Source organism: Lepidochelys kempii, chromosome 1 (assembly GCF_965140285.1).
Source record: "Lepidochelys kempii isolate rLepKem1 chromosome 1, rLepKem1.hap1, whole genome shotgun sequence".
NCBI lineage: Eukaryota > Metazoa > Chordata > Testudines > Cheloniidae > Lepidochelys > Lepidochelys kempii.
In genome coordinates, this window is record NC_136380.1 from 329,130,367 (window position 1) to 329,153,619 (window position 23,253).

Genomic DNA, 23,253 nt, shown 5'->3' on the forward strand with positions numbered 1-23,253 from the left:
TCTGGCCACCCTACGTGGACTGGCAAGCTCCGCTGGAAGAAAGAGACTCCATCACTCAGACCTAGTCCAAGCCTCACTCGTGGGCATGGAGGGTTTTGCTTTGTGTGTTTCCATGAGACGATTAAAGAACCTCCCTCATTCACTGGCTTCTCATCAGCCTGGGACATAGCCCAGGGCGGACTACAGCTCCCGGCGTGCACCGCTCATCAGGCATTACACCCTGGGACGTGTAGTCACTACAGCGAGCCGCACCCCTCTTCACACTGAGCTTGCCTCTCTCCGCTGACTTCCCCTACATTCTTCCCCCTGCTCGCTTAAGTGGTCCCTCCCAAAGTTCCATGCAGAGCGCTTCAGGAAGGTCCTATCCACGGGAACCTGAGGGGGGAGGAGAATAAAGGGAGGGACGGCCGGTGACTGATGTTCTGTACAACCAATCACAGAGAAGCTATTGAACAAAGAGCCAATGGTAGGAGCCGGGGGTGGGGTCGGACTCTTAGTGCGGGATAAGAAAATGCTGAGTGGCGCTCCCGCGCTTGCGCGGGAGGAGGGGGGTGGGGGTTGGTATCGTCGTGTCCCTTCTCTGACCGTGTCGGTGGTGGCGGCGGCTGCAGGGACTGCTGTGGGGAGGGGCGAGCGGCCGGAGGCAGGATGGAGAAGGCGGCCGGGTGGCGCTGAGCCGGAGGGAAGTTGTGTGAGGGGAGGCTTCGGGATTGGGGGAGGCGGGCGGCCTGAGAGAGCCGAGGCGGCGGCGGGGATCGTGTGGGGGCGGCCGGGGCTCGGGCTCCGGCTCGGCAGGCAGGATGGAGCAAGAGGAGATCCTGAGGAAATTCATCCAGCGCGTCCAGGCCATGAAGGACACGGACCACAATGGGGACGACAACTTCGCCAGCGACTTCATGGTGAGGGGGGTGGGAGCGCTCAGCTCCCATCGCTGCCTGGGGGCAGGGGAGAGGGTCCCGTGTGGGCTGGGCAGGAGAAGCGGGCGGAGAGGAGATGGGTGGGGTGTGTATGGGGTGGGGGGAGGTGTAGCATCCCCCTGCGTGAGCTGCCATTGTAGCCCTCTCAGCCCGTGTCCTAAGCTCTCCTGTTGTGTAACCCGGAGCCGGGACATTGCCCCAGCTCCGGTTTGGGGGAGCGGGCGCTGGCCTGCAGCCTCTCGTGTAAGGGCTGCTCTTGCGATCCCCAGCCGGAACCCTTCTTTGGGAGGAAGTAGGAGAGTGGATACCCTCCAGTGTTTTCTCGCTAACCGCGTCAGTCTGCTATTGTCACAGCAGCCCAGAACCGCCTCTCCTGAACCCAGCCGCTTTCCTGAGGCGATAAGGAGGGTCCTGGGTACTCTCGGTGCGGGTGCTGTCTTGTTCCTTTCCAGGATATGTCTTTGTGGCCTCTTCTGTCGGCGATAGTGGGGGGTCATAATGGCTACTTTGGGTAGTCTGGCATCTTCTGTCCTCAGTTATTTGTCGTTGTAACCCCCTTTTGATCCTTTCCGAGAAAATATGGTAGGTGTGTTCTTGGAGGCTAGCATCTTTCCCTCAACTCCCCCTCCCACTGCAACCCCTAGGCTATATCCCTCATCCTCTCTTCCTTTGAGATCACTTCACCAGCAGCCTTCCTGTAGCCTGTGTCTGCATGTGCATACAGGAGGAGAGGGGATATAATCTAGAGGCAGGTTTATTCACCGTTTGTTTGGTTTTTTTATCTGTTTTTCCTTATTCTGACGCTTAAAATGCTTGAAATGATTTGATCAGCTGAGTGGGTGATCTGAGCTGGGAACAATGGACCTCATTAGGTGAATATGTCAGTGTGACTTTAAATGTTGTTTAAACATTTAATATGAAATATAACTTAACCTGGTTTTGGGGTGGTGGGTTAGCAGACTGCATGTACAATATGCGGCTGTAGCCTGTTGTATTACCTGGTGGGGTTTAGAATAAAAATGTATGTATTTTTAAAAAGAAAAGGAGTAATTGTGGCACCTCAGAGACTAACCAATTTATTTGAGCATAAGCTTTCGTGAGCTACAGCTCACTTCATTGTAGCTCACGAAAGCTTATGCTCAAATAAATTGGTTAGTCTCTAAGGTGCCACAAGTACTCCTTTTCTTTTTGCGAATACAGACTAACACGGCTGTTACTCTGAAACTTATGTATTTTTAGTCTTTTTAGATCTCATTTTGATAATAGTCTGGGAACAAAAAAATCTGGATGTAAATGTCACATCAGGGATTGTCTAAAATGTGGGGAGGAGGCTGTGGATATTGTGCAAGACCCAGGGGCGTTGGGAGCAGTTTCAGGTCTGAGGAATGGAAGAGGAAGTGGACTTTGGGAAGTAACTATTTCATACAGGGTGGGCAGGGCCTGGATGGGAAACAAGAATACCATTTGGAAAAGATTTTATTGATCCTGGTCCACTGAACGAGCCATACGAATAGGGAAGGAAGGAGGAAACCACATGTAAACCAAGATTGATTTAAGAGGTATAAATTCTTAGTTTGCTTTACTTTCCTTGCAAATTACATTAAGATGTAGCCTTAAATCTATTGGATTCCAATCCTTTTAATCTGTTTAAATTAATCTTGAAAATATGAGTAATTAAAGGAACTCCTGTTTAACACACAGACTGACATCCAGTTACATTGTGCTGGTAAGGCTGACTATTGTTCTAAGTAAAGGAAGTGTATGTATGTGTGTATATTAAAAAAACAGAAATGGAAAAAATATGTAAACTGAATGCTTTAAACAGGGTTGGATTTAGTCTTTTTACAGAGCAAATATTTGACAATATAAGAACTCCTGTATTTTATAGCTACAGTTTTGCTATTTCATATTTGATTTGGCAGCCCAGAATTAAAGTTGCAGTATACTAAGGGATACCAACTTAAAATACATATGTAGTAATGTTTTTTACTTACTATTACAAGTAACATTTAGGTTATTAAGAAAGATTTGAAAACTTTTCTGTTGTGCATTTATTTGACAGCACTCTGTGTAATTAATGTTGCTATTTTCAGCTGTGTAGTTGGTGGTCTTCCTCTGTTTTTATGGAACTTACCCATAGCCACAAGCATGGAAAACCTTTATAAAAAAATGTTGTTGTAAAACCAAAAATTTGCTGAGAACTGAAGGGCAGATGTGCTACCTGAAAGAACTCTCAGGCCTTCAGGAGAGTGTGGGGTGGGAGAGACTAGATTCAAAGTTTCTGATGTCCTTTTTAACATTTTCTGTTTGTAACTCAATGGCACATTTCTATTTCTGGGAGAAAAAAAAAACTTTGACTAATATGTTAAAGGAGAGTTGGGGAGCCAGAATATTGTAGTTAAAGTGTTCTAGTACTATATTGAAGGACTTTTCTTTCATGTTTCTGTTTCACAAGCAGATGTAAAAGGGTCTGACCACAAGAATGCAAATTCTCTTTGTAAGTAGTTTATCATTGTATGGCTACTGCATTTTTGCCACACCTATTTTACGTAGCAACATTAAAGCTTCTGTCTTTGAGATTTTGAGGGAATGGAGAAGGGTGAAGAGGAGGTGGTGAGAGAAACTAACGGGAGAAATAGTCTCTCCTCCTTCAGTTTTAAAGATAAGGAGAGACGATGCAGAGGAGTGTTTTTTTGTTTTTGGTTTTTGGGGGTGGGGTGGGGGGAAGCAGTGCCTTCACATTTAAGGACAGGAAGTACTGTTGCTGTTAAGCAGTGGCAAGTTGATGGAAAAAGAATTGCTGTTACTCGTCACTCCGCTTCCAAGCCGAAGTGGAGTCTAAAAATAGGAGTGGAGTGGTGGATGAATGCAATTGAAAAGAGTTCTTTCATTTCATGTCTTAGTTCTTCCCATAGATGATGATTATAGTGGCCTACATTAGTTTATTCAATCAAGGTTAAAAAGACTCACTACTTTATAGATAGGTGTCAGGGATTTGTTGGGAGGAGGAGTTAAGGAAGATGATGTGGCTATATGATCGATTTAACTAATAATCTACTAATCATCCTGGATGTATATGATGTTAAAAGGCAAAAATGTTAATGAATTCAACAGTGTAATAATGCTGCTGATATAACTGAAAATCCATTGGAAGGGTGAAACTAGAATGTAGTATGACTAATGGAACAGATAGGTGAAATATAAGATGACTGACCTTAGAATCATAGAAATGGAAGGGACCTGGAGAGGTCATCTAGACCTGCCTTGAGTGCAGGGGACTGGACAAGTATTATCTAGACCATCCCTGAGAGGTGTTTGTCCAACCTGCTCTTAAAAATCCCCAATGATGGAGATTCCACAAGCTCCCTAGGCAATTTATTCCAGTGCTTAAGCACTCTGACAATTCGGAAGTTTTTCCTAATGTCCAGCTTAAACCGCTCTTGCTGCAATTTTATCCGACTGCTTCTTGTCCTATCCTCAGAGGTGAGGAAGAGCAATTCTTCTCCCTCCTCCTTATAACAACCTCCTATGTACTTGAAAACTGTTATGTCCCCTTTCAGTCTTCTCTTATCCAGACTAAACAAACCCAATTATTTCAATCCTCCCTCATAGGTCATGTTTTCTAGACCTTTAAACATTTTTATTGCTCTTCTCTGTACTTTCTCCAATTTGTCCACATCTTTCCTGAAATGTGGCACCCAGAACTGGAGGCAGTACTCCAGTTGAGGCGTACTCAGCACGGAGTAGAGCGGAAGAATTACTTCTCATGTCTTGCTTACAATACTTGTGCTAATAAATCCCATAATTATGTTTGCTTTTTTTAACAACTGCATTACACTGTTGACTCATATTTAGCTTGTGATCCACTATGACCCCCAGATCCCTTCCTGCAGTACTCCTTCCTAGGCAGTCATTTCCCATTTTGTATGTATGCAATTGATTGTTCCTTCCTAAGTGGAATATTTTGCATTTGTCCTTCTTGAATTTCATCCTGTTTACTTCAGACCATTTCTCCAGTTTGTCCAGATCATTTTGAATTTTAATCCTATCCTTCAAAGCACTTGTAACCCCTCCCAGCTTGGTATTGTCCGCAAACTTTAAGTGTATTCTGTATTCCATTATCTGAATCATTGATGAAGATATTGAACAGAACCAGACCCAGAACTGATCCCTGTGGGACTCCACTTTGTTATGCCCTTCCAGCATGACACTGAACCACTGATAACTACTCTCTGGGAATGATTTTCCAACCAGTTATGCACCCACTTTATAGTAGCTCCATCTAGGTTGTATTTCTCTAGTTTGTTTATGAGACGGTCATGGAGACAGTATCAAAAGCCTTACTAAAGTCTAGATATACCATATCTACCGCTTTCCCCCCTATCCATAAGGCTTGTCACCCTGTCAAAGAAAGCTATCAGGTTGGTTTAGGGTAGTGATAGCCAGAGAGCAAGTGTGAAAAATCGGGATGGGGGTGTGGGGTAATAGAAACCTGTGTAAGAAAAGCCCCAAATATTGGGACTGTCCCTATAAAATTGGGACATCTGGTCACCCCAGGTTGGTTTGATATGATTTGTTCTTGACAAATCCATGCTGACTGTTGTTTATCACCTTATTATCTTCTAGGTGTAGGAATACAAGGAATACTTACAAAGTATGATATAATCCAGGTGTCATTGGCTAGTCTTTTACAGAGAGAACCAAATCCATTCGGACAGAAGTAAATTAATTTGATTTTGATGATCATGCTTCCAAGTACAAAAAGTGCCAGTACTTTATTAGCAGATCGCTTGTCAAGTGTTTCGTATGTACAATCTAGCTGTAAGTGAACAGTGTTACTCAGCATTGTTTATTGAAAAGAGTAAGCTTGCTTGCTGCTGTACAAACATGGAAAGCATGGCCTAATCCTTGGTTTCTACAAAGTATGTGTGTGTAGTATGTATGTGTGAGAGAGAGGTTGAAGGTCAAAGCTTTCTATGGCAGTGGTGTAAACGATATTTTGTGGGTTATAATTGAAAGACCTCAAGAAATAAGAATTTTGGTTGGTTGGTTTTTGTACCAAAAGACTGTCTAAACCATCAAACTTATAAAAAAAAATTCCCTAAATACAGGGATCTGTATGTAGTTACAGGATAAATTATACATTACATGCAGTTTCATATATTTTTGTACTGTGCAATTAGATCATTACTACAACTAATTGAAATAGCTTACCTTCAGTGTAGTGTCAAATTCAGGATTTCCTAGCAGCTTGTGCAACCCAATTCGATTGAGATTGCTCAGATTGTAAGTTAATGAAAATTTTGTCATATTTTAAGGAAGAAGTATTAAATGGAGTGTTGATTTGAAATCAAGACAATAAAAAAAAAATTTGCTTCTGGTGCTATACCAGCCTCTTAGTCTCCTTGCCATTTTCTGTGTTCACAATCATCTGTTCCTATTCTTAAATGTTTTTTCTTCCCTATTGCTTTGTGAAACACCACATAAACAAAAGGGGAAAGTTACTGACTATATAGGGGTAACAGGTCTTTCAATTCTAGGTGGAGACCCCTATATAGCCTTTCTTCTAACTTTAGATATTACTCTTAAGAAAAGTAGACATAACATTGTTAGACAGAAGTAATATTTTGATATCCTTCTAACAAATCACAATGCAAGAATACTCAAATACATGAATAAAGATTATGTGCATTGATAAACAAATTCAGTTTAAATACAGTAGAATGTCTATTTTACAAACTGGGGATTAAGGAGTTCATAAAATAAAGAAGTTCATAAAGCTGAAAATTGCAGAAGGTATGATTTATAAGTTTCAGCATGTTGCACTGCATCACTTTCTTCTTGGTCTTCAAACCATTGCAAACTGATTTCCAGTGTACTGAAGGCACTGGAATGTTAAGGGATGTTAACTTGTCCTTCATCAACATCACTTTAGTTATGTGATCTCCATCCCACTCCTACCCCATTAGGGAAAAATGTTTCATATGTTTGTCTGTAAGATTGGTGTTTGTGAAATTGAGGTTCTACTGTACTGTGTAAGTTCCATAACAGAAGAAAATAATGCAAATGATCTGCTAAAAATAAGTTTGGCAACACTTTTCTGGCAAGACTGTCTTAATATTAATTTGCTTCTATTGGGAACTTTTTGGTGCCAGATACAACTGATGTACCTCTCAACTGTTTTTTTCAAATTAAGCATGCAGTTATGTAGTTTGGAAGCTTACCAGAAAAGCATTATGAGTAGTTTGTGTCCAAAAGATAAACTTCTAACTGTTCTGTTTAGACAAAGAAGTAGTTGACTATTTTTTTTAATTCTTAAGAATACAGTAACTCCTCACTTAATGTTGTAGTTTATGTTCCTGAAAAATGTGACTTTAAGCGAAACGATGTTACACGAGTCCAATTTCCCCATAAGAATCAATATAAATGGGGGGGGTTAGGTTCCAGGGAATTTTTTTTGCCAGACAAGACTATATTTTTTACACACTTTTATTTACACATTTTTTATTTATATATATATACACACAAACACAGTATAAGTTTTAAACAAACAGTTTAATACTGTACTCAGAAATGATGATTGTGAAGCTTGGTTGAGGTGGTGAAATCAGAGGGTGGGATATTTCCCAGGGAATGCCTTCATGCTAAATGATGAACTAGCAATTGGCTGAACCTTCAGGAGTTAACTCATTTTTAAGGTAGTCTCACACTCTACATGGCAGCAGGAATGGAGGGAGGGGAGACAGCATGGCAGACAGACGCACACACTGTGTGTGTGTGAGAGAGAGATGTGCATTTCCCCTGTAAGTACTGCTGACCCACTCTTAAGTACACTGTCTTGTTAAGTTAATCAGCAAGCTGAGACCACAGCTGCTGCCAGGAAGCTCCGTCTGTTGTGTGTCCCCCTGCTCTATGGAGATGGGGTAAGCGGGGTGCAGGAGCAAGGGGAAGGGGGACACCCTGACATTAGGCCCCTCCCTGCACAGCAAGCAGGAGGCTCCTGGGAGCAGCTCCAAGGCAGAGGGCAAGAGCAGCACATGGCAATGGGGGGAGGGAGAGCTGAACTGCTGGCAATTGATAGCCTGCTGGGTGGCTGCTGCACAGGGAACTTAGGGGAGTGGGGAGCTGATAGGGAGGCTGCCAGTCCACCCTGGTTCCAAGCCCTCACCAACTAGCTGCAATGGGCTGCTCTTCCTGCAGCAGTGGACTAAACAGGAGGCTGTCAAGTGACTTTATAAGGTAGCATTGCGCAACTTTAAACGAGCATGTTCCCTAATTGATTAGCAATGTAACAACGAAACAACGTTAATCGGGATGACTTCAAGTGAGGCGTTACTGTACATGAGATGACAAATTCAAGAATTCAGTTCCTTCTGAGCAGGTTTCATGTTAATAACATTTAGGGTTAAATATAAATGTACAAAGCTGCTTCTCTGTTTTTCTCATGTGGACTTGCATAAGCTACATGTTGAATTTCAACAGAATTAACTTCAACCTATTAAGAAGGCTTTAGCAGAGAAAAGATGCTAAAAAACAGATTCATTACTTTTTATCCTTTGTGCTTTATCTAAGAGTGGTTAACACATTCTCTATATCTAGCAGGTGTAAGTCAAAATCAGATATGACCAAACACTGTAACTGTCTTGATACTAAGAAAGGGTTCAAACTTGTAAGGTGCTGAGCACTTTCATCTCCCTCTGAGTTCAATGAAAATTGAAGGCATCCATTACCTTGCAGGAACTGACCCGTAATTATATTACATAACTGATAATTTTAACAGACTTTATTCTTACAGTTCTAATAAGCCAGGTGCAGTTTTATTATTTGTAAGTGTACATCAAGTGTGTCTAAACTTGGAGGGCCAAAAATTTGACCTACTTTGACCCATATTGAAGGACTTGCCTTCAACATTTCCTCAGGTACTAAATCCTCCTGTTTTGGGGGTTAGGCGAAGTGTCTATTTTGGGCCTTTCCTAAGACTATGTAAATACGCCATCACATGTAATTTCACTCTGATTAGTATGGTCTCATAAGAGAGAAGTGTCCTGTTGAGATAGGTTGGATACTTCTATGAATTGCATTTTAGTATTTAAACATGACTTCTGTTACTAAGTTGTTTTTAAATTAACATTTCTGTCAAAACTCTTTCCAGTCTGACACACCTTTTGGTTGTAATTCAGCTAAAGTTTCATTATGGACAATTTTAATAGGAAAGGCCAGCCATAACATGAGCAGTTGTAAGGGTCTCTTTGCTAGAAATGTTCATAAACTTTTACTTCTGTCTGCAACAATATGATTGAATAATAGTTTCAATAACTCTTGCGTTAGGGGTATCTGAAGCTTTGTGGAATGGTATTTTTTTTTAAACATTGCTTACAAAATATAATTTTCAGTGGGCAACCCTTTCATTTGTATATTCCGTTTCAGACAAATTAGAAGGAAATCATTACTGTGGCTATTGTTTCGGAGATGTACAGATGTGACTTTTGATGGGGGGCTGAGTGACAAGCAGCCAGGAAGCTGCTGTGGTGGACCCCAGTTATCTTGTGTTAGCATATACTGCGTGACATCATTAAATTAAATCTTGCTTAACATTACCATGTAAAATCTTGTGATTGCTGGTCAAAACTGTATAATAGCTATTTAAGGCAAGAAGAAAAACAGCAGCAGATCTCACACAGCTTAAAGGTTTTTATCACGTAAGTGATACAACAATATGTTCTGTGTGTTTAAATCTTTAAAGAAAGTGGGAAAGTCTAACTGTTTTGTTTTCACATACCAAGGTTTTGCTCTTTGTGAAGAAGTTTTGTGATCTTGCTAATTTTGCAGGATCAATGACAAAATGTAGACTTATCTGTCAGTAAGTGACATACCAGCATATTTAAGTAGATCATCTCAGAAGTAAGAGAAATATACAATATTCCCTGTGACCCCAGTCAAGCAAGGTGCTTCAGCATATGCTTTAATTTTAAGCACATGGTAAGTGCCTTGCTGGATTGGGGCTTATAGTGGGTAATGTCAGTGGGAAGTCAGCAACTTTTATAAAGCTTTATTACATTGTTGCAGAAATACTTTATCAGGATCAGTTTGTAGATCTTATTTTTCTTGCAGTAAATGTCAAGTCATAATCCTGGCAAACTGTATAATTGAGGATTGCTTAATCCGAATATTAATTTGTGAAATATATACAATTTAACCTAATTTTGAGTAGTGCTTATAGCTGTGCTAATGTTGGGGGGGGGGTGTTACTATTTGTAAGCGTATGCATCCGATGAAGTGAGCTGTAGCTCACAAAAGTTTATGCTCAGATAAATTGGTTAATCTCTAAGGTGCCACTAGTACTCCTTTTCTTTTTGTACCTCTATAGTTAACAAGGTAAGCGACAAACTAAGCACACAGTAATAAAGACATGTAATAGTGACATACTAATGGATCTAACAGAATCCTTGTTGAACTTATTTTTTCGCTTCTTGGTATCGTCCTTTCATCTAGGATTGGTGGGTGCTGAGGGGCAAAATGGTGGGGATTGTACTGCATCAGTTTGTGCTTTACCTGTTATGTGATGGGGAATCTTGATACTGGGAAAAAAAAAATAGTAGTAATGCCTGACTTGGTGCAGTCATTCTAGGTTTTTCAGATAAGGAAAAAGTGAATGTGTCGGAAAGGCAAAATGGCAGCCGTAGCCTGAGTTCATGTTTGCAGAACTCCACTATCATTGGACTTCCAACTCATTTTCTTCTTGGTCTTCTCTTGAAGTAGCCCATCATGCTGAATGTCTCTTAGATTTGTGTGCGGTAATTGCCACTTTTGTCTTTGAGGGAATTTTTGAGTTGGAGGTTAGCCAATACTGTTAGGAGAAAGTATGTTTAAACAGGCAAAAAGACAAACTCAACCACCAAACTTTTCAATAGCAACAGGCTTTGTTAAGCAGGGGAAGAGACAGATGGTGATCTGGCTTGGGAGACTTGTCTCCTTGCCTCCCTACCCCATTTGTGCTATAAATTGATCGCATTACTTCCTTAAAGGTAATTTCATTTGTGGTAAGCAAGTTATGAGGTGGAGCAGATATTTATGAAGTTATTGGGAGGTGAAGGATCTCCAATTCAACAGGTTAATCATTAATATTTGGAGGATTTTCTTACCATGCTATATTAGGAGAACGTCATCAGACAGATACTTAAATTGTGTTATTTAACTAAAACAAAAATGTTATGTATTCTGGATTTTTTTTCTTCAACAGCAAACAAAACAAGCATATGAATTTTTGAAGTTTTTTAAAATCAGGTTTGTTTTTGTTAAAATTGTTAACTAAAATAGTTAAATGAAATATTTAAAAAAAAACACCCACAAAAATTAAAACGACTGTCAGCCAAGGTCAACATGAGAAACTTAAAATATTGGCTTCTGCAGCTAACTCAGTCGTCTTCACCTTCATCTTCTTGTTTGTTCATAATCTGGAAAAGCAAGCTTTTTTGCTTTTTCAGGTCCCAAACAATTTCTCAGTTTGGAATGAATTAGTCCAAAAGAAGAAAATATTCTTTCCTCACGGTCAGAAAAAGCTACTGCTGTTAAAAATGAAATGATCACTTCAGCAGTCTCTGACTCCAAGTGCTTAAGTGACTTCCACCAGTTCACTGGTGTGACTTTCTTTAAAACATCATCAACAAACATATATTTCTTGAAGGGTTCTTATGCCCAGACTGGGTCTCTTTTACACCCTGCTGCCATTATAGTTTTTCCCTTCTAGTGAGAGAATGGTATGGTAGATCTCAAATCAATGAGGGCTACACTCAGAAAGACCTCAAGACTTCTGGAATATGCTGCTCAAACAGTTTCACTTTTGTTTCTACTGCCTGTCCCTCCCTTCTCACATTTATCTCCAGACTTCTTCTCCTTGTCCAGATCTGTTCCACCCACAACAATCTTCTATTCATTGAACTTTTTGAAACTTTGCACTTTTAGAGAGAGGTAAGGGATTGACGCTGTGTACAGAAATTTGCAGAGGGACAATAGGGTTGGGGCTGAGGCCTGTTGTTTCTCACTTCTCTCTATATATTTATGTATTTAAAATATTTTTGTTTTTAACCAGTATGTTATCTCCGGAGAGAGACATCCTCAGTTTGAGAACTGCAAAATAACCATCTCTGGTGGTATCTTGTAGACTGAGCACTGAGTTCCATTGGATAGATAGAAAAATTAACCTAAATTATCTATACAGAAGCTCCTGGAACCCCATAAGATTGGGTCCCTAATCTATGAACTATTGAAACTCATTTACAAAACTTTTTGCAAACATTACATGACTATATTCTGTCATACTGTAGAATTAGAATTTATAATCCCTATTCCATTATGAGATATCTTTGAGCTATAATGCTTTTTAATTTAAACTATCTTTAGATAGTTTTTTCCTCAAAGTATTTTATCAAAGAAATCAGATTTTAAATTTTAAAAAAATCAGTTAAAAAAATCATTGATTTTTATTTACCCCTGCTACCTGGCCACACCTCCACCTAACAGCTGTGTGAGGGGGATGTTGCCGCTTCCGGGAAGCCCCACAGGTAAGTCCTGCTCAGAGCCCGCCTCACCCCATCCTGTGCCCTAATCCCCTGCTCCCTCCCACACCCAAACTCTGCTGCTAGGGTGGGGAGGTGCAGAGCCCGGTAGGGAGCCTGCCGGCCCCGCCAACCCCAGCACCTATGCGGGCCCCCGGCCAGCACCCTCCCACCCCCACAAGGTTTTAGTCACCCGTCTTTTTAGTAAAAGTCATGGACAGGTCACGGGCCGTGAATTTTTGTTTACTGTCTGTGACTTACAGGTATTTTTAGTGAAACTAAAACATAGCCTTAATTATTCGCACTTCACAACCCTTATTGAGCAAGGCCTCATGCAGCTGCTCTACGGGTTTCACTCATCCCCATTTACAGATAAAGTAACTGAGAGCCACAGAGGTAAAATAAGGTCAGTTTTGACAGAGCTGGGATTAGAGCTCTGGGTAAAAATTTCAAAAGTGCCTTATTGAGGTAAGAGCTCATATAACAATTTCAAAAGTGAATTATGCATTGAGGAGGCTTGGTCTACACTTACACCTCCATAGCTATGTTGGTCAGGGGTATGAAAAAACCACACCCATGACTAACATAGGGCTATCCTGACACAACCCCGCAATGTAGATGCAATTACGCTGACGGAAGCATTCTTTTAGCATAGCTAATGTTCAGTGAGGTGGTGTTATGACACTGGCAGAATCATGCCTTCTGTTGGTATTCGCTGCTTCTGCACTAGGGTGCTATGCTGACATGGTTTTGCCAGCATGTGCTAGTCTATAGTGTACACGTAGGTAAGTTTAATTGCAAGTCAATGGAACTTAGGTTCTTAAGTCGATTAGGCACTTTTGAAATGTTTACCCTAGGTCCATAGTATGCCAAAAGCAAGCACTTTTGTCAGTAAAACTTTTGTTGGTCAGGGAGGTTTTTTTTTTTTTTCACACCCCTGACTGACAAAAGTGCTGGTGTGGACAGCGCTATGTCAGCAGGAGACACTCTCTTGCCGACGTAGCTACCACTGCTCGTTAGTTGCGGTTTGTTTATACCTGCGTGAGAGCGCTCTCCTGTCGACATAGAGCGGCAACATGGGAGACCTTCCAGTGGCACAGCTGCAGCAGTACAGCTGTGCCGCTTTAAGGTCCATAGTGTAGACATAGCCTTAGCCACACTGCCTCTCAGATACATTATGCCTAATCTGTCCCTGGCAATCTTCTATAAAATGGAGCATTCTTGCATACCTAAAACTCCACAACAATGAAACATGCAGATGAATCAGAGTGCCTTTAACTGCATGATAACCTATTTGAGGATGTGGTTATGAAGTTGAGCTGGTACTCAGGAGAAATGGGTTCTCTCCCTGCTTCTGCCACAAACATCCAATATGATGTTAAGCAAGTACTTAAACCAAACCTTTCAGATTTGACCACTGATTTATAGTCTTTTGTAATCTTGTTTTGCAAATTAAGGTTTGCTTTTTAAGCATTTCAATTAAATGGATCACAATTTACACAGCATTTAGCATTTTGACAGTTACATCATAAACACATTTGTGTATTAAACAAATTTACTGTTAGTCCCATGCTACCCATCTTTGAAGTTCCTGCCAGTTAGTCTTTTAGAGGTTGATCTGGGGTACTACATATTTTTACGTTTTCTCAGGAAAATAATAGTTTCTTCTCTTTTAGTAAATGAATACAAACTAAAAACATCAGTTTGACCCTCTCTATGTCCTTCTTGTCTTTGAAATTAGTGCCCTATGTATAAGTACATAAACATTACTATGGGGGAGGGAATGGACTGTGTCATTTCCACTTAACCCCTACGCACAACTTGAAAAACAAGGAAATTCCCACAGAAGGGAGTTAGTTATAAACCTGTTTAAAGGACACTTTTCCACACAAACTCTTTAAAGCAAGGAAATATCCAGTTAAAGTATCTTTTTAAAACATTTTAATCCCTCCTCATCACATTTAATGTGTTCGCTGACGAAAGACTCTTCAATTCTAAGTCCTGCACAGCACATTCCTCATGATCATGGTAGGATAAAAAAAACCTTCTCACTTCTGTATGAGAGAAAAATTGACATTGTACACTTAATCTGTGTAGATGTCTAATGGACATGTATTGTTAATGGTTTTTATCATTTTTTTATTTACATTCCTCTCTATGAAAGACCCACTCAGATTAGAAAAACTGACTACAGGGTGCTGTCAGATGCACAAAGTAAAACTGAAAAATAGAGAAACTTTCTTTAATGTTACAGTTACCATCTGTTACATTCAATGTATTTTAACTTAGTTATAAGTAAGTGATTTTACAAAAAGAATTTGTTAGATGTGATGTATTGCAGTCAAAATATTCAAGTTAAGATGAATATTTAACTTTAGACTGGAGCCCTGGAGAGTCATAGAAATCCTCTTATCTTCTCCATGTTATCATTCATGTTAACCAAGAAACTAAGTACTTCCAAGCTTTCATCTCTGCTCTTCTACAGCTGTGCAGATTTATATAATTACATTGATATAGTCTGTAAATTCTTCTGTATCAAAACAAGAAGCTTAGGAATTGCAGTTCCCTGTTTGATTCTCCTGGAAAGCCTAAAACTTCTCTGGATATCATGAGGGAGGGAGGCTAGTTGAATTTATTGAATAATTATCGAAAAACTGTTTTTTCAGTAAATGAAATAGGCTACTAAAAGGTGGCAGTGATGCTTACTGCAAAATTAGTGTATGCTGAATCCTATAAATCATGTTGTTAGGCTGCATATTTCACTGATTCTATAGATTAATATTTATCAAACTCATTGGTGGCTAATTCTGTAACAATACACAATCTCTTCAGGGAGGATTTACATTTGCTCACCTGCATATCAATGATGATACTAAGCACTATAGCATTTTTTGGTCATCTCTCTCCTCCCCCTCCCTCACCACCTCAAAAACCAACCAAACAAAAAAAAACTACCTACATCTTGGACTTCCGGTAATGTGTTCTAGCCCAGCATTTTAACAAGTGATAAACTTGTTTTTCTAACACTCTGGTAATTCAGACAGTATGCTTACTGCTGGCTTCAGGTATGCGTGGTCTTTCAGTATGCACAGTAGAATTGCAGTTCTGTTCACAGCAAAGCATTTGACATCTGGTAGACTACTGACAGTAGATCATATAGACAGATCTGGAAAAATTCACTTACCCAAGGTGAGTAAGATCCTGGGCAAGTGCAGTCATCTTTTGCAGAATGTAAGTTTTCATATTTAAAAAAATATTTTTTAGTACTTAGGATTGTGAAGATAACCTTCCAAATACAAACTGAGATTAAACCAATACAGTGCTAAGTCTTTGGAGGACAGTTTCGGGAGGGCAGGTGAGAGTACAACCATTAGTGGTGAAAAGGAGATGGTTCTAAGGTATGATGAGGCAATAAATAACTGATTTGTGGAGAAGTAGAGCTGCATATGGACAAACAGTTAACTGCAAGATAAGTCATTTATCTGCCTACCAGAATTTTAGTCAGGCTGGTAAACTTTGCCTATATATATATAAGAATCTTGCAGGAGATAGATATCCTAGGACTGGGGCTGGATCAAATTAATATTAAAATGGGATCCTTTTATTCTGGCGTTTCTATCCCATTGTCCTTAGGTCTTACATGTCATTGTAATGCTTTATCCTCACCATAGTTTAGAGCTGGATTCAGTTTTAATGAATAAATTACTAATTGATGGCCACTAGCTTGGATTTTCATTTTGGGGTTTGGCCATCAAAACATACTTAGCAAACAGGAGGCGGTACTGTCACTTAAACACAATATAGTTATATGCTATGTTGCATGCTTAGTGTCCTCTTCATGATTGACTATGAAGTCTGTTATAGCTAACATAGACTTGGAATTTAAAATTTATTAGCAACAAAATTCTGAGGACTTGAGCAATTATTTCTATTGATAGAAATATAACTAAATGTAGTCTGCTCATCAAGTAACAAATCTTCTGGCCAACATGAAGAGAAGAGGTGGATCCCAACTTTCAGTCCTTCAGGGCAGGGATTAACTTCAGGTATAGTCTTTACAACAGAATATATTCACCATCTAACAAATAAACTGAAGGCAAATCACTAGCTTTCCCAATGATAATTTTATTGTTGGTTGTTCTCTTGATCATATTAACAGACATAAAATGTAGATGTTTTTGGTTCTCTTTCCTCAAAATACTTTTTGGAAAGAGCTACCTTACAGTTTTCTTTTCTGTATGCTCACTGCAAACCCATAAAACCAAGTTCTGTCAGGGTGAAAGGGAACTTGCAGACCTTGGGAGACCCATGGGTGAGAGCTCTGCTACTGTGCATTTCAGGAGGTGCACAACTGGGGAGCCCTGGTGACATGAATCTTCAGAAGCATACCCTTTATAAGCTCTAGGGCAGGAACCTTGATTCTCCAGAGCTTGAAGCTCCATTGGACAGGCTTCTTGTTCTGCAGCTGTCTCCCACTCTCTAGTTCTCATAGGAAATTTGATGTATCAGTTGCATAAAGCTTTCAAAGTTGTAAGACTCTTACGGCTGAATCCAAACCCTCAGCCATGCTCCCTGCTTGTTGGGGATTTCCTATCCTTTGCAGAAGGAGATTTCTATTGCACATCTCCAGGGGGGACAGGAGGGAAGGGCCACTGCTGTAAAGCTTAGGAGGGGTGCCTTTTGTGAGGGTAACTGCCCAGCGTTCATAAATTCAGTCAGAGCAGAGGAGAGAGGTTGCTGTCACCCACTGATTCTTTTTGTGTGGGTTTAGTCCCCTATATATACCACTGGACCGCTACTTGCAAGTAACTGAAGCAGTTGTTCTTCTCCCCATATGGAATTCTTAAGGTGCGCAGGAGGCATGCACCACTGTTATGGATCTCCACTTGCACACTCTTCTGCAAAACACGTTCCTACCTTCCTGCAGGATCTTCTGCTTGTATATTCTGGTTGTTGTATGTAAGTGTCTGTCTGGAAATAGCTCATTAATAACTGTCTCAATTCTGGTGTCAAACTTTGTACATTCGGTGTAGAAAATTTTTTAATGGATAACTCCTAATGGCTTCCATAGTATAACTTTAAACCTACATTATGCTAATAATTTGTTTTTAATTCCAAAAGTGTGAGCATGAGGTTTTTACACCCACATCTAAAAGTTTCAAGTATTAAGGAAGCCATATAGATTAGAGTTGGAGGAAATATTAGATACCAGCTCTAAAACTTCAGAAAGGAGTTACTTACCTTTTTATAAATAAATATCTACTCCAAGTGGTGTATTCTGGGTCTGATAAACTTTCATACCTGATTAAGATTAAGATTAAATTTTGCTTTAACTGAAACCAAATGCAGTTTTAATTTTGGTGTCTCTGCTAATACCTTCATAGTAAATATGGCAAACATACATCTTAAGACTTGAAAATAAAGTTTTTGTGATACTTATTTCAACTGAGAACACTCGGAAAACAGCACTTGAAATATTTTTATGTTGGAAACGTAGATCTCAGTAGTAAAGCTGGAACATAATTTTCAGTCTTACTATATAGTTGATGCATTTTGGCTAGATTCTAGTTAAATTTTCTGTGATGGCCATGGGGCTGTTACGTAGTAATTTATTAATACACTGTTGGCCTGGTTATTGGGATTTTTACTGTATGACTATAATAGTTAAATCAACAGGCTGTTGGAAAATGTAGGCAAGTGAAACAGTGACTCTCAGTAAGACACTTTTAGCAACACTTGGGGGTTGTTACAGGACAATGGGAGAGCCTTTGGCTCTGAGGGGAGAGGCTTGATCCCCCCATTGAGCCTGTGGCACTGCACCCCATATTCTTTCATGATATTATGATTGACATAGTTATGATGTATTTTATGCAAAATAAGTCATGTGATGTCATTGGAAAGATTATGGTTTGCTGAATATGGTTATCCTATTGGTATGCATATATTTGGTATCCAAAGTTATGAATATTGACTCTCTATCCATTTCACATGTAGCTATTCTTGGGCAACACCCACCAGGCAAAATGCTCTTTCTAGATGGCTGGCTGGGAAGGGCCCATTTAGATTAATGAGCCATTAGGAAGAAACAATAGGCCTTAGGAGAAGCTTATCTCCCACATGGTGAACCTTCCTGTGAACGCAACAAACAACTCTGTGGGGGATGGCTGCTGTGACTCTATAGGGACATGTGACCAGGTCACCTGGTATTGTACTCCATCTTGGGGTGTCAGTATTTTTTCACTCATTGGTGTGGGAACCAAGTTTTGAAACAAAGGGTTTCCGACATATGCAAAAGCTATATAAGGAAGGGGAGTGACTTCATCTAGGTTCTTCACTGACTCCCCACCCAAGAAGACTCCTGGAAACACCTGAGGAACAAAGACTGAACTGGGGGAAGTGCTGGACTTAGGGATTTTTAGCCTGTGAATGGAACACCTGGGATTTCAAGCTGTAAGCAAGTGCAGCTTGCCCTTTAAGAATCTGCAGCCTGCTTGTATCATCACTTAGGGTGAGAATCTGCTATTCATATCAAATCTATTTAGTATATTAAGCTTAGTTTGCGTTTTTTGTTTATTTGCTAGGTAGTCTGCTTTGATCTGTTTGCTATCCCTTATTATATAAAATCTATCTTTTTCTCATTAAACTTATTTTTGCTTTATTCTAAACCAGTGTGTGAGAATCATAACCTGGGGCAAAAGGCTGTTGCATATTCCTCTCCACATTGTGGGGAGGGAGTGAGTTTTATGAGCTTACGCTGTACAGTTCCCTGTGCAGCGCAAGATGGTATAATTTTGGGTTTCACTCCAGAGTGGGATGTGTGCCTGAGGAGCTGGGAGGTGGCCTAGCTGAAGCCTTCTGAGGCAGAGGCTGGTCAGAGAGCCTGCCTGCTTGTAACTGGAGCTGGGTGCGTCCCTACCTGTAGGTGTGCTGGTGAAAGTGCAGGCTGGAGAAAGGGCTTTTCAGCTTGTTACAGCAGTACAGTGTAAAAGGGAGCCCAGGCTGGTGGTGGGTCAGGGCACTCAGTGGTACCCCAGTTCCAGGTGGCACCCCCGGGGGGAATCCGTCACAGAGCCCACCAGATTTTTTGGACAACAGGGCCAAAAATGCCAGGAAAGGTGAAGGAACTCAGCCTGGATAAAGAGAGACTGTAAGGGAGGAGGCAGTTGTTGGGGAGATATTCAGCTGCCCACTGATGTGTCTGAAGAAGTTAGGCCTTCCTAGACTTGCATCAGGGGATGGTAAGCCTCTAGGTAAGAGGGCAATGCACAAAGACTGTTTTTAAAATCCTTTTTCTCTTATGTTATGCCTTCTTCTGCCAATAAAGATCAAACAATTTTGTTTAAGAAGGCCGTTTGGTCTCTAAGTTCACTACTACTCAGTCTCCCAAAGGGAAGAACCCATTCTGATCTGCTGGGTAAATGTAGGCAATAAACAAAGTATTGCCATTCAAGGCCCAGTCTGAGTGGGAGAATTCCATCCTGGAAGAGGTAAAGGCATGAGGACTGGGGGGAGAGAGGGGGGAAGAGGTTGTGCTCAGAGAACAGAGGGAACCGAGCTGCAGCTTGTCTTGTAACTGTCACTTTCTTTTAGTAAGTGACGAGTTGTCTTACTGGTCTAGAAGGTAAAAAGGTTGTCTTTGTGTTTGAAAAATTGCATTTTAATGTACTATTATGGTATTACGATCACTCCTATGAATAGATTCATTTTAGTTGACTGGCTATAGACTGATGTTGGAATGCAAAGTACAAAATGCACATTTTGTTTCAAACTGAAAGGCTGCACCTCTTATTCTATTGCATGTCATGCCATTTTAATCTATTTAGGACTAGATGCATATATTCCCCTCTGGGTTCACTATCATCAGTACTTTTATTGAATATTAGAATGGCTGCTAACATATAAGCACTCCTATAACATATGCACTTGGTGAGGTTGAGGGTTTTTTTAAGGTCAGAAGGGAGGGTTTCGGAAAGATTTGTCAGGATGTTGTCCCCATCAAGTATGGGTTGTAATTGTTTGATGCACAACTTGTTTTCCTAATGATACTAGACTTAAAAGCCTGCTTGCTTTGTTTCTCATCATAAACTCTTCTGTACTAAAAGGAGTCTTATGGGCAGTGTAAAATTTCACTGATGTGGAATTTTGCAGCTCAGTTTGTAACCTTAAACTACACATTTGTAGTGTGTAAAAACACTTCTATTTGCTGCAGAACTGTTGTGCTCAATATGCAAATTGTTCTAGAATCGGATGTACTACAGAATTACAAGGGCCTGGTTACTTTGTCATAGGTGCAGGGCACAAAGTCCTATTCCTGATGTGCTGACAATAACAGCAGGACCAGGAGAGGGTTCTTGATTCACTGCTCAATACAGCTTCTAAAAGCTACTGAAATAAGGTATCTAGCCATTTAACTTTCTGATCATATCTACATGATGATTGAAGAGGTAAAACGGCTAGATTTCCCCCTTCCCCTCATATTCATATCTTTTGCAAGATATTATGGAGAGAGGTGATGGAAATCTGACTAGAATACTGATCAGATACCCTGGATGTGGATAAGTTGAAAATATAAAAAACTTCAAAGAGGAAACTAAATACTTAGGTGGAACTTCAGCTTTAAATTGTTGCTTTTGAATTGTGTTCTGCTGAAGGACAAAAACCTCAGCTTTTCTTTTACGGTTTTTAATTTAACCGTGTCCTTATTCACTAATATCTTAGAAGGGAGAATCTCAAAAAAGAGCACTGATGTCAAGATCTCCTTTCATTAGGCCATTGCTATATCACTGTCATATTGTTTTGATCACTTTTGTACTTGAAAATCTCTTGTTTCTAATTTTAATGGAAGCAATACATTTTCTTTGCAAGAAGGCATTAATCCTCATTCAGGGCTACCACATGCCAAGATGGTTTTAAAAAGGTAATTTGAGTTGTCCAGACAAGGTAAACTCATTAAACACAATTGACTGACTTATTACTGAATTATCAGCATCACTTCCTGAAAGTCACCAGTTATCGATTCAATCTAGCCATGTTGGTGAGACCACTGTGTATCCACAGCATAAAGAGAAGCCTATGAGATGGAAAGGTGAAAGCTAATTTTGATTTGGCATGTCAAACACAAGAACATAGTTGGATTAAGCTTTTGTGGTGCCCTCCCCATCCCTTCAGTCTGCAGTTTTCCCCTCTCCCCCCAGTGCTCCTGCCAGGGAGATATGGTTGGTGTGTGAGGGCTTGCCCTGCCCACTTGCCCAGCACTTCTGCCAGGGATTCGGGGTTGGGGCACAGGAGCTTCCCCCATTTCCTTGGCAGGAGTGCTGGGCGGGTGGAGCAGGACAAGCCCTAGTGCCCTGGTGTCGCTCCCCAGCAGGAGCACCAGGCGCGCGGAGCGAGGCAAGCCCCTCACCCCGCTCCCTGTCAGGAGTGCTGGGTGGGCGGAGTGGGTCAGGGCATGGGGGGGCCCATTTTTCCAGGCCCCCCCAATTGGCCCCATTTGCCCAGTGGCTAATTGCTACTTCAAATCTCTCTTCTGTATAGAGTAGTGAACTTTTTAAAATAAGCGGGCTGGAAAATAACACAGCATATTAATGTGGTTTCTGTCAGGATGGTCTGAATAAATTTCCAAGCCTGAGCACATTTGGTGGTGTGACTATTGACCTTGTCCAAAGACTTGCGGGGCCGGGGGGCGGAGGAGTAACCCCTATAAAAGTGAACAGAAACGCCTATCTTTAATTTTTTTTTTTTTTTAAAGCTCAGGACATACCATTGAAAAGGGAGCTCAGTCAGAAAACTTTCTGAAAATAATCAATGTACAAAATTCAAATGTTCCTGTAAACGTAAAATCTGAAATTTTAATCTTAATTTAAATCCTGTATCTAAATTTTGTAGAAGTGTTAGGAAAATTGGCAAAATATTGCATAAAACTTGATAGTTAAGCGTGAGGAGACCCTTATTACTTACTAGACTTTAGGGACCTATGAAGCGAGCTGCTTAGATCAATGTGTCAGTAAGCAGTTAACACTTTTTACTGATGCAGATTATCGTTCAATCTCGCAAGGGCTCTAAGTATTTCTGCACTACTACTTATTTAAACAATAAGTTATTGTGTAAGGATTTATTGTTAATCATACAGTAACTTACAAACTGAGGCCAAAATAAGATTCCACTTGATGGTAATTACAATTTTTGGTTGCTAATCAAAAGAAGCCTTTTGGGCAAGTTGCAGTATTTTTATTGCTTGCCTGAGGCATTGGTAGCAAAGACCGACAGATAATGGAAGTGTACACAATTAGACTTGGCAACAGTTCTAGGAGTTAAAGTTTTAGTGACAGACGTGCAAAACGAGGACCTGTTTCCTCATTATTGCAAGCAGAAGTCACTGCAAGCACCTTTTATAAGTAGTAAAAGCTTATGATCAGTTAAGAAATGAACTGCTCAATGAACAGTTGAACTATTCAGCCAATTTGCCAAAAGGAAGGAATGAAAATCCATTTTGTTAACATCTTGATTGAAGTTTGAGAATTTGTATTGCCACTTCAAAACTTGAGATTCACCATTATTCCAATATGTATCCTTTGATTCTGTTGCCACTAATGCAGATTGATAGCCTTTACGTAAATTAGGCTGATTGCCTCTTACATGACTGACAGCAATCACTAGGAAAAAGAATGGACTCTTGGTAAGCAGAAGTTCATCTGTTTGATAAGAATATAAGAACATAAGAATGGCCATACTGGGTCAGACCAAAGATCCATCTAGCCCGGTATCGTGTCTTCCAACAGTGG

The 23,253-nt window shown here is 40.4% G+C and overlaps 1 protein-coding gene across 6 annotated transcripts in view; it reads left to right on the forward strand.

Moving 5' to 3' along the window:
- Positions 1-554: 554 nt before the first annotated feature.
- PTPN12 (protein tyrosine phosphatase non-receptor type 12) overlaps positions 555-23,253 on the forward strand; it is a 150,578-nt gene continuing 127,879 nt past the window's right edge. For all 6 annotated transcript variants that reach the window (XR_012156837.2, XM_073328578.2, XM_073328580.2 and 3 more), the window contains exon 1: positions 555-899. Coding sequence is in view for 5 of the 6 variants with exons in the window: in XM_073328578.2 (XP_073184679.1) it covers positions 801-899 (99 nt within the window). In the remaining variant the exon portion in view is untranslated. The remainder of the gene's footprint in view (positions 900-23,253) is intronic.